Source organism: Anomalospiza imberbis, chromosome 3, assembly GCF_031753505.1.
Source record: "Anomalospiza imberbis isolate Cuckoo-Finch-1a 21T00152 chromosome 3, ASM3175350v1, whole genome shotgun sequence".
Classification (NCBI taxonomy): Eukaryota; Metazoa; Chordata; class Aves; order Passeriformes; family Viduidae; genus Anomalospiza; species Anomalospiza imberbis.
Genome location: NC_089683.1, coordinates 57351408 through 57363408, shown reverse-complemented (window position 1 = coordinate 57363408; position 12001 = coordinate 57351408). Strand labels below are relative to the sequence as shown.

Genomic DNA, 12001 nt, shown 5'->3' with positions numbered 1-12001 from the left:
CACTGCTTTGTGGCTGCTTAAGCATGTATAGGTGCAGAACATTCAGCTGGCTGATGAAGTAATAAAGGCAATATTTGGTCTTTGTATCAGTGCAGTTCATTTCAGTTTAATGGCAACTCAGGATGATGTGGCAAAGCCATTCTTTCTTAGGAAAATTAAAGTGATGCTAAAATCTTAAGGTTCCTGATGTTTATGTTGTATGGTGCAATTTTTGAGGGCAGTTGCATCAGACTTGGTCTGTTTTCTTAATTTTTCTTTTTTCCACTTTAGCTGTCTGTATCACAGGTGGCCGAAAACCAGTTAATGCTGGAAAACAGAGTAAAACTTTAAGTTATGAAGATCAGGTGTTAAAGCTTGTCTATGAAGATGGAGATCCTTGCCCTGCAGACCCTGCACTGAAGCATAAAAGCTATTTTAGCTTTGTATGCAAGTCTGATGCTGGAGATGAGAGCCGGCCTGTTTTTGTTTCTTTTGATGAGCAGACGTGCACCAGTTACTTCTCTTGGCATACTTCCTTGGCTTGTGAAGAAGAGGTAAGAATTACTTTTGCAGAAAACGCTCATGGGACTTAAAATTTCTGAAAGGGGTTAGATGATATAGCAGTATATTTTAAATTCCTTTAGGGAAAGGTTTCTTCTGATCCCTTTTTTCACAGTGACCCAAGCTATTTCAGCGTGATGATATCTAGGTAGCAGCAATGATTATTTGGCCTGAAATTTAATGGTAATTTCGTTAGTTGCTTCTTTTCCAATATCTAAAGAAAAATAGATTTCTCAAATTCCTCATAGACTCTCAGTAGGTTTATGCACGTTAAGAGTGTGTGAAATTGGTTCTGAGGAGAGGCAGTACTCAAGCCATCAATTTGCAGTACACTAACTTTATATTGTTACAATGTTGTTATAACCAGGCTTATTTGTTGGAGGTGCTGGAGATGAGGAGAGGAAGGCATGGGGGCTGATCTGAAGTCATAGTGACTATGTATGCTGGAGTATGTGTGGCAGAGCCTTGTCTGGGTGTTGTTCTGATAGGGACTCCATTCCATAAGAATGCTTAAATGATCAAGGTTTTTCACATGCTGCTTGTAGGTGCTTAGTATCTATAGATGAACAAAAATGATAACATGCTGCTTTACTTACATTTGAAACTTTTAAATGTAGCCATGCTTCTGGCCCCAAGAAGGATAAGATGTTTGTCAATTAATCAAAGCAAGTAATAGAAGAAAAAGAGCAATAAATGTGCCTTCTTGTAGGTGAAGTGCTCCGTAATGAATGACAGTTCCATTATTGACCTGTCTCCTCTGATCCATCGCACTGGGTATTATGAGGCATTTGTGGATGAAGATTCTACAGATGTTTCTCCAGATTTCTACATCAACATTTGTGAGCCTCTCAATCCTATCAAAGATGTTGATTGCCCACCTGGAGCAGCTGTTTGCATGGTTCCTGTTAATGCATCACCAATAGTAAGTATTTTGCCAAAAATTACTGAAATGTGCATTTCCTTAATAGTATCCTTGCCTAGAGACCTGATTTGAACAAGAGGCTTGACAGTGGATTAAAGATATGGGATGCAGAATCAAAATCTCCTCTGCAAAGTTCCCTTTTATTGCTTTTCCCTATGAAGAAGTATTTTCCTATACTGAATCCCAGTGGTCTTTTTTGGGTGTCAGAAGATTAAATACAGTGACAAACCTAAAAATTACTACAGAGAAATTTTTTTCATGTAGTGGAAAAGAATTTGTGTGCCAACTATGGATACTGGGAAGCAGAATGTCTTAGCCATTCTGTGGCTTAATTGATCTTGTGATAGCCTGTTACAATTGGAAGCAGTCTAGATGCTAGTATGCTTCAAAATGCACTTAGGTCTTTCATGTAAGAACTTGACAGCTACATAAATAGCAAGCCTGTTACAGAGGATTGACAAACTTGTCTGTGTCATTACCTTGAGAGCTAGGCTTTTCTTTTGAGGACTTGTTTGCAAGCCCTAGAAGATAGACATAAAAAGCTGTGATTGTTTTCTACAAATTTCCATAGTCATCTAGGGATCTTACTCCATTCTTAATGCTATTTTTAAGTGATGTGTTGGTAATTTGGCACATTGATGTAAAGAAGATTCTACCTCTAAGAGGCAGAAACTCCTTGGCTTTTGTCAAGCTCAGTGAAAAACTGTTTTGAGTTGCTCAACTTGTGTTTTATTAGGACTGAAATGTAATGGATGTTCTTTGACTACAGAATGCAAGTTTTCGAAAGTGCAGTAGTTGTGCTCCTGTGTAAACCAAATAGATGAATCTGAATTGATCTGAATCTCTGGGCTGATCTGGAATCTAAGTATGTCCTGTAATTCTATTAATACATATTTTTGCTTGTGTAGGATATTGGTCGTGTTACTGAACCTCCCCAGTTCAATAAGGCAGCAAATGAAGTTTACATCACTTACAACAGCACTACTCCTTGTCAGATAAACAACGGATTGAACTATACTTCTGTTATTGTATTTCACTGCAGCCAAGGAACTAGTCTGGTAAGACATCTATTAAACTTACCTTGATATTGGAGTGTAATGGAAAGTGGGTAGTAACCAGTGTTAGCTTTGCTTAAAACTGAGTCAGAGATTTGTTTCTATAATGTATGAGCAAACTCTCTTCAAGAAATATAATTTGTTTTCTTGACTGGCCAAAATTTTACTGAGTGCATGAACTTTAAGCTTGAGAGTAAAAGGTTCTGATGATTTCAAGCATCAGATTCCACAGAAGTAATGTAATGATAACTCATTGCTGACATTAAACGTAATGCTGTATTGCACCTTGTTTAGATCCTAAAGTTTGTACTTGTACCTCCAGCTAACACAAGAACCAGTGTAACTGTACAGGTATTACTGTGAAATGTTCCCCCTATGCTGTAACCTTTTCTATAATCACACAACTTCAAAAACTTGCGTTTGGTTACTTATGTTTTTATTTTGTGTCTACACCATAACACTAAATTGAGTTTGTGCGGTGATGTGAAACTAATACTTTCTGAATTTTTTTAATGCTTCAACAAACTGTAAAGAAGCACTTAGATATGTTGGTCAAACTAGAGCATGCTGAAGATCATGAAACCATTTTCCATCAACAGAGGACATGAGTTGAAACTTGAGGCAGCTCTGAATATTACACATACTAATACTTTAGTTTAAAACATGATAAGGTAAACAGCACCTTAACTCAGTGAAATTTCTTAATGCTCTCTGCCATCAAGAAGCACATCTCTCACTCTTCTGCTGCTTGCAACTGAGCTGAACATCAAAATCTGAACCCTAATTAAGAAGAAAGCTTATGTATCTTGATTGATTTCTGGAGCTAGGTAGAATACACTTTCCTTGAAAGCTTTTTTGGTACTGGTTATAATACGGTGTTTGTCCTACAATCAATGAACTCTAGGCATGGTAGTAACTGAGATTAACTATTGGGGAAGGGAGAAAGTGCAGAAACAGCAGGAAACTCTCCAAAAATTAAATATTGTTTTCCTGTTTTCTTTGGTAACAGGGTAAGCCAAAGATGATAAGGAAAGTTGACTGCACATTTGTGTTTGAATGGGAAACTGCACTTGTATGTCCTGATAAAGTGAAAACTTTGGGCTGCTCTGTGATTGATGAACAGCTACATTATACATTTAACTTGACCAGCCTTTCTGGAAGATCATTCGAGGTAATGCCTTCTTGTGGTGTGACATTTATTTCTTTATTTTATTTATAATTGCCTATTGCTATCAATATTTTGAAACTGCAGGAAGGGTTTCTATTAAGCATTCTGTGCAAGAAAAGGCTGAAATGTGCTGTGGTCAGTATTGATACTTGTTTGGCTTCTGACAGAGGGAATAATATTAGTGATTATAACGTTTTAATGTTTTTGAGAGTGAAGTTAATGGACACAGTGATGGGTAAAGGAATGAGAAATCTTCACCTTTGACAGAACCTTGAATGAGAAAGCAGGTCTGCTGAACATATTTTATCTGTGGTCCTGTGTGCTTTATCTGCAGTTTTGTCATATTAAGGAAGGCCAGACTTGCAAAATTAGTTATCTTTTCCTCCTGCATTATGCAGGTGCTGCCTGAGACTTGGTTTTATGAAGCACTTGTGTGATTTTGTAAGCATTGACTCTAGACTTGCTGTGATGCTTCTGATTGTCTACACAGGTATTTTCTGGATCCAACAATTACCACGTTGGTGTGTGCAGTGTAGGCTTGCCCCAGGGAAAATGCAGAGATGGGGCAGTGTGTCTGACATCTAAAAGTGGTGTGTCATCTTTTGGAAACATAAAGGAAATGAGAATGGACTATAGCCACCAGGATGAAACAGTCATCTTGCAATATACAGGAGGTGATCGGTGCCCTCCAGGTGAGATCAAAGCAGGCCCATTCTTTATGTTCAAAACTTGTCAGGATATTTTTCCCTTAAAATAGGAGGTTTTGTTGTGACAGGAGGAAGCAACATAGATTTTACATGCAGCAATAGAAACACACAGTTTTGCTAAATCAGATTAGTATGACGCTAATAACAAGCGTCATACTAATCTGCAACATCAACATGAATCTCCCTGAAAGACAGTGCAACTTTTCTGTAGGGATAATTGTAGCTAATTGTATGCTACATCTGGTTTTCTAATTGGGTTTAAATTCAGTGTTTCAGTATTTCTGTTGTCTGCCACTGAGCTTTCTTTAGTATTAAAATACAGGCTTTGAATAAGGTTCTGAATACAGATATGCCTCTATTCTACTGGGTGTACTTATGAGATGATACTTTTTCCTTCTCAGTGACTGAAAAGGGAGAGCTCTGTGTGTTCCCCTTCAAGTACCAAGGGAAGACCTATGAGGAATGTATTATAGAAGGGAAGGATAGGCCATGGTGTGCTACAACTGAAAACTACCAGGGAGATGAAAAATGGGGATTCTGTAGTAGCAGTAAGTACTTCCTATACTTTATGTACAAGGGTGTTAGCTAACACAGAGATTTATCTGCACTAAAAATCCATGCATGCCTTCAAGCCTCCTGTAAAATACACTTTTTCTTTTTTTCCAACCTTTCCACTTATAGCAACTGCAAGAAAAGAATCTACCATTATCTTTACATGTGATGAAAATGCTGGTGTTGGGAGCCCATACCTTCTCAGTGAGACTCTTGGTTGTGCTGTGACATTTGAATGGAAGACTCAAGCTGTTTGTCCTCCCAAGAAAATGGAGTGCAAGTTTGTCCAAAAACACAGAACATATGACTTGAGAATGCTGTCTTCCCTGACAGGATCATGGATCTTTTTCCACAATGGGAACTCGTGAGTAATGAGCAACTCACAGGGAGCAGCTTGCTAGTCAGTACAGTTCTCATGTGGCATAGCATTTCTGTTTAGTCCCTGCTCAGTGTCTTTAAACTGTCAGTGCTTAACACTTCATATAACTAAAAAAAATACTGAGAAAGGAACCTGTTTTATCTAAAGGGACTGATTAATCAGATTCTTCATTCTCACCCTTTCCCTCTATTTGTGACCCTTTTTAAAGGATGAATATGTCTAAAAGCTATTTAAAAACATTATATTTAAACTGCTATCTTAAAAATGTAATTTTGTTGTTTAAAGCTATTTTCTATTCTTGTTGGATAAAAGTCTTAATTACTTAGTTGCTTTATTTTGACTCAAATGTATAACTTCTTTTCTGGTATTTTACTGTGGCTTTTTACCCATATTCCTTGATGTATTAGCATAGCAGAAAGTATGGATGTCAGGAAGTCATCAACCTCTCCAGCCTCCCCCCTCCAGCTAGGAAATAGAAATGAACTGGCAAGGATGACAGCATCTAATTCTAAACTTATGATAAACTGTGGGGTAGCAAAACGCTTCATTCACCACCTTGCTAGCAGTTCTCTGCTCTAACATATCTGAGCTGGTATAACTCCGAGGAGATGCTGAATTTAGGGTAGTACTATAACTTTTATAAATGAAAAAACTTCAGGATATTTCTTGACTCTCTTCCAACTTCTAAGTCAAAATTAACTAGTGACCTAATCTGGTAAATGAGAATTTTTTTTTGAAGAGTCTTTTACTTGAACATGATAGTTAGAAGTAATCTGCTAAACCTTAGTACATGTTTTAGTCTGTCAGCTAATTTGAGATTTAGTTTTTTGCAATCTGTGTAGCTTCCCACGAAGATTCTAAAGTTTGTGTATCACTTCTTCAGTTTAGCCTAAATGAATTTCAAATAAATTTTGTCTACCACGCTCTGTGTAGGTACTATGTGAACCTCTGTCAGAGAGTACACGAGGGACCCACAGGCTGCCCTGAAAGAGCCAGTATTTGCAGGAAAAGCTACAATGGAGATGTTCAAGTTCTTGGACTTGTTCATACACAGAAGCTGAATGTGACAGGTAGAGTTACTTTTTGTTCCCGTGGAGAGCTAGAGATTAAAGGTTTAAATCTTAGAGCCTGGCTGTAGTAGTTTTTAAATTATGCTGAAGCCTTTATTTTGAAGTATTTTTATCAGTGAATCTTCTGTTTAAAAATGGAAACAGAATGTGACATTTAAGGCATGAGAAAACATTGAAGAAAATAAACAGTATTGTCATTAAAGCTTTAAGTAATGAATTATCTATCTGAATATCAAGAAACCCTTTTATTACAGTCAGGATACCCAAACAGTGGTGCAGGTTGTCTAAGGAGGCTGTGGAGTTTCCTACTTTGGAGGTATTCAAAGGCTGGCTGGACATATTCCTGTCTGGACAGCTGGCCCCAAGTGACCCCACTTGAGCAGGGGGTTTGGACCAGATAACTTCCAGGAGTCCCTTCCAACCTCAGCCAATCTGTGATTCTATAGTTGTGAGAGGGCAAAGGAGCAAAGGAGATTTCTAACAGCTGCTTATAAAAACCTTTTGTCACCTTTTTTTCCCCCTAGGTGATACATTGTATATTAGTTATTCCAGTGGGCAAGAATGTAGGAAAAATAAGAAAGTAACAACAATTATAGAACTGAAATGTGCAAAAACAGTTGGCATGCCCATGCTGCAGAGGTGAGTAATAAATTTACATACCACTGATCTTCACGGCTGATTCTTTTGTACCTTTCTAGTAAACTCTTGAATCTCAGGACAGGAACTCTCTGCTCTGTTGGACAGTCCCAAAAATATCCATGGTCTGTAAAATGTCCAGGGTCTTCTGGAGTTTGTGCAATTGTTCATCTTCATAAACATCATATTTTGTATTTATCCTAAAATTTCTAGGAAAAAAATTTAAGCATTCTGCTTCTGAATTAGAGCTGACAATGGCTCGGATGCTGTTATATTCAGTGTCAGTAGCCAGTGTCATTGTACAACCACTCTTAACTCTGTTCAAAATCTGTATATTAAAGAACATTTTTTGCAGGTAGGTGATTGAGCTAATAAAGCATGGTTTATTTCTGCCTCAATACAGTGTATTTAACCAGAAGCTCTCTAAAATAAGGTATATGTGCATGATCACAAATACTAAGAAAGCTTGAGGACTTTTTGTTTTGTCTTGATATTATCTGAACAAAATGGTCTGTGTGAGTCAAAGAACTAGGCAGCGAAGTCTGACTAGCAGTCATGGTTTAGGAATGCTATTCTCTAATTCAGTGCTCCCACTGAAACTACACACTGCTTGTTCCCCCCTTTCCCCTTCCGAGGGCTGGAGAGGGGACATGGAGGCACAAAAGGCACAGAACATGGGCTGAGATAACAACAATTTACTGGAAACAAATGGGATAAGAAAAGAAACAGTACCAGCAACAATACCAATGGCACAGGGTACAAGAAGGAGCTGAATGATTTGAGCAAGACAATGATACATGACTGGAGTTCCTCTGCCATGCTATGCTGGCCCAGGAGGGACCCCTTCTCCCTAGAAAAGATGTCCTTCCCCCTGTCCATAGCAATGATGTGAGCTGGTATAGAATAACCTCTGGGTCCTGGCCATGGTCCTTTCTGGCTACTGCAAAAATACTACCCTGTTGTGGCCAGAACCAGGACACTAGCTTATACCTCTTGTCCTGCTTAAATAAAAGGCAGGTTTAACATGCTGCAGAAAAGCAGCCTGATGTGTTTGCTAGCTAAAATATATCAATAAAACTCTTTGATACACTGTGGGAATTCTGGAATTTTCAGTAGGAAGTTCAGGTGCAGCCAAGTCCTCTAAAATCATGAAACTGCAGAAAAATCCAATGTAATCCAATTTTTTTTGAGTGCTGCTTGACTATTTTAGCTTACTCTAGGTGTGATACTTAGGCAGGACATTGTCACATGTGAGTCAGCAGTTGTCTTTTCCATTTCTCAAGATGGTAAAACTTGTTACTCTTTCCTGGAATCATCAGCTCTATCTTTTATTTGGTAGGTTTGATGAAGAAAACTGTGCTTACTACATCACGTGGGACACACGTGCAGCTTGTGCTGTGAAGCAGCAGGAGGTAGAGGTGGTAAATGGAACAGTCATTAATCCTGCAACTGGGAAAAACTTTTCTTTAGGGCATGTTTATTCCAAGTGAGTAAAAATACCCCAAACAAACCTCAAAACAGCAGAATGGTAGAACTAGTTACCTTTGTGGAGAAGATTGCTAACCTGTGCCATTTATCATAGCTGCAGAGCAAACCAGGTGGTTCTCACAGTCGGTGTGTATGAGCCACTGAATCATTTTTTTGTCTTCATACTATCTTAAACCTTTGAAGGTATTTACATGTTCACTCACACATTGAGGGCAGTATAGGTGGAAAAATCTGCTTTCTGTGCTTACAAAGGATTATATTTATGCTAAATACAATCCTTACTTCTACTTCAAGGAGGAAGCCACAGTCCTGCATCTTTTCTGGTTGCTGAATCACTCAGCATGCTCTGGAATCAACCAGTGATAGCATCTACCATTGTTGCCAGTCATGGGAATAGCCCCAACCTGTGAGTTTAGACTTAAGAATAGATTTTTCCTCTGTTTTCTCAGGTTGTACACAGCTTCTGGTGATGTACGGGCAAATGGTGATCAATATGTGTATCAAATACAACTTTCTGGTATAACAAATTCAAGTTCCCCAGAATGCTTTGGAGCAAACATCTGCCAGGTGAAAACCAATGAACGGCGTGTTCGGAGAGTTGGTTCTGCCAGAAATGCCAAATATTACGTTGATGGTAAGTGTGGGCTCACTGGACAGAATTGCTTGATACTCTGTGAATTGCTTCATCAGAAAATGGTTCTTGGTTGATAGCATCTATGCTAATCCATTTCTGTAGAGCTATCCAAAGTCTGTCTAGCAGACTTTCAGATTGGTTTTTTTTTTTGTTGGATGTGTTTTTGTGGTTTTTTTTTTTTTTTTCCCTCCTGTGTAAGCTCAGTTGCAAATATGGCTTTAATAGCGGTTAGGACTTGACACTTGAAGACTGAAAGACTTGAAGTCAGAAGACTTCGTAAAAACTGCACAAGGAGAAGACTTTCATCTCCTGTTTTCAGCTGTGCTCATACAGCATAAGCAATGATTTCCTTTAGTTAGCTACTTTTTTCCCCAAGGTCTAGTGCTTACAGACTGTTCTCAAGGAAGTAAACTTTTTTTTCTTCTCATTGTAGATGATGATTTGGATGTCATATTTTCATCTGACTCCAGATGCGGTAAAGATAAATCAAAGTTTGTGTCTTCAACCATTTTCTTCCACTGCAATCCAGAAGTAAAGGAAGGCATCCCTGAATTCCTTCACGAGACAGCAGATTGCCAGTATTTATTTACCTGGTACACATCTGCTGTGTGTCCATTAATGTGAGTAGATAACTGTTTGCTGAAAGCAGCTTTTGTCAGCACTTCTCAGCAAAAGCCTTTTTTGTATTTATTTATCACAGTGATTGGGAAAAGGGGAAAAGCTAAAAAAGCAGTAGGCTTATAGGTAAATTGATGATCATGTATGCAGTGTCTGGCACACGACTACTAAATTAAAGCTTACGAAACTGATCTGGACTTAAAGCTGGAGAGGCACAGTGGAATTGATATAATTGTTTTCACTAAGTAAAAGCTACTGTAGCTGACAGAACATGCTGTTTCATGTTGCTGAGAGGAGCAAACAGTTTGTGGGTGAGGTGGTCCCCCTTGCCTTACTGTCTGGAAAACTTTGAAGCTGTGACAAAGACTGGCCTTCCTCTCTATCTCCCCACTTCTTTAGCCTGGAAGGGAAAATCATTACAGGTCTTCAAGGGACAATGAATTATTTCTGCAATTAAATATCAGTTAATCTACTGATTAGTGAGAGGACAGTATTAAAAGGGGAGTGTCTGTATCTAGGTGCTTACAATGTTCTTGAGAGGTAGGCAGCCTCACTGTGAAAAAGAGTGGCTACTTCTGGGAGTGTTTACTTTCTGGCTGCTAACTTGAAAGCACAGGCAAACTCTTGATTCTGCTTTAAACCTGTTGAGGGAGTTTGGGGTGTGTAGTGCCATAGTCAGATGAGAGGTAGATAATTTCCGTAGCTGTTGCAGCTTGCTCGTGTGCAGATTTGGTTATAAAACAGCAGCTTTGTGTGGATAATTGCTGCTGTATAAGCTCTGGAATGCTTAATTGTGCTCTGCAGTCTTGACACGAAACGTGGTTTCACACACTATTTGATAGCATACTGGGATGGAGGCACAGTACCTACATTTGTGTTTTTCAGGTTGTTTTTTACTTAGATGAAACCCCCTAAATACAGTTCATGCAGCTGTTACGTTGGAATGACAGGATGGTGTGGCATGTCTTCTTTTAATCTGCTGTTTCTAATCCAGTTTAACAAAATTTATTAATAGATCTTTTCAATTTACGTTGCTAGATCAACTAATGATCCAGGAAACAATCAGCACCAGACAGATGAGGAGACCCAAATACATAAAGGTCTTTCAAGGAGAAGCCAGGCTGTTGGTGCTGTGCTTAGTGTCCTCCTGGTTGTTCTCACTGTGTGTCTCATAATCTTGCTGTTCTACAAAAAAGAGAGGAGGTAAGAAATTAAGAGGCTTTAGAAGTTTCTTTGTCAGGACTTTGTTTTCTGCCAGAAATGAAACAGTAAACTTTAGAGATTTGGGTTCTGTTTTTCAGTTGGCAGCATCAGCTGTCAAACTGCTGGTTCATTCAAATTCTCCATTACTGTCTGAAGGCCCATGTAAAGAGGGCTGGGGTGTACAACTGAGTTCGTCTAGCATCTCTTGTGGGCAACTGCTAATTAAGGAGCATAAAACAGTATGACAGTATTGTTAGTATTTGATATCCCTCCACTCTCATGGAGTCAGACTGGATCCATACAACAGTGTCAGGGAAAAAGTGCAAGTCCTGCTTGTTACTCTGCTTTCCAGATTACTTTTGGGGTGTTTTTCCCTTGGATATGAAGGCCAGAGGTGTTTCAGAACAGTCAGCCTGAAGCTGTAGCAAGGGGGAAGATGTACATCATCCTGGACTGGATTTTGATAGAGTGGTTCAGAGTCAGTGTGGCAGTTTGTAGCTCATTTGTTGACATGCTTTATATTGAAGGTAAAATTCCAGTGGAGAAACGTAAGGGCTAATAAGTGGATATAGTGTTCCTAATGTAATATTCTTTCCTTTATTTAGGGAAATTGTAATAAACAAGATAACAAACTGCTGCAGAAGGTCATCTGGTGTTTCCTACAAATACACAAAGGTAATACAGTGACAAAATCAAATTTGTTTCTTGTCAAGTTTTCTTAATATGAAGCTTTTGTTAATAAATAGATAACCCCCTTAATTCCTAATTGCTTTAGTACATGGAAACCATATGGTGTGGCATCAGGAAAGCCATGTATAGCTTATATATATATATATATATATATACACATATATATATATACACATATATATATATACACATATAGTTAAATGGGAAAGGAAGATAGAGTTGAGGAAATAAAGAGCAGTCCATAAATCACCAAATAACATGTAAATGTGCAAGAAGAGAACAAAGTCTGTTTCAGCGCAGGGAAAAGTGATGCTCTTGCAGTGTTTACTCTCTCCTGGC

The 12001-nt window shown here is 38.5% G+C and overlaps 1 protein-coding gene across 2 annotated transcripts in view; it reads left to right on the top strand.

The window, feature by feature from the left end:
• The window catches only part of IGF2R (insulin like growth factor 2 receptor), a 55690-nt gene that overhangs the window by 41889 nt on the left and 1800 nt on the right, over positions 1-12001 (top strand). For both annotated transcript variants that reach the window (XM_068184546.1, XM_068184547.1), the window contains exons 34-47: positions 271-533; positions 1250-1462; positions 2371-2520; positions 3527-3688; positions 4176-4377; positions 4794-4940; positions 5074-5308; positions 6257-6393; positions 6918-7032; positions 8369-8515; positions 8967-9151; positions 9585-9771; positions 10808-10972; positions 11578-11647. In XM_068184546.1, coding sequence (XP_068040647.1) covers positions 271-533; positions 1250-1462; positions 2371-2520; positions 3527-3688; positions 4176-4377; positions 4794-4940; positions 5074-5308; positions 6257-6393; positions 6918-7032; positions 8369-8515; positions 8967-9151; positions 9585-9771; positions 10808-10972; positions 11578-11647 — 2378 coding nt within the window. The remainder of the gene's footprint in view (positions 1-270; positions 534-1249; positions 1463-2370; positions 2521-3526; positions 3689-4175; positions 4378-4793; positions 4941-5073; positions 5309-6256; positions 6394-6917; positions 7033-8368; positions 8516-8966; positions 9152-9584; positions 9772-10807; positions 10973-11577; positions 11648-12001) is intronic.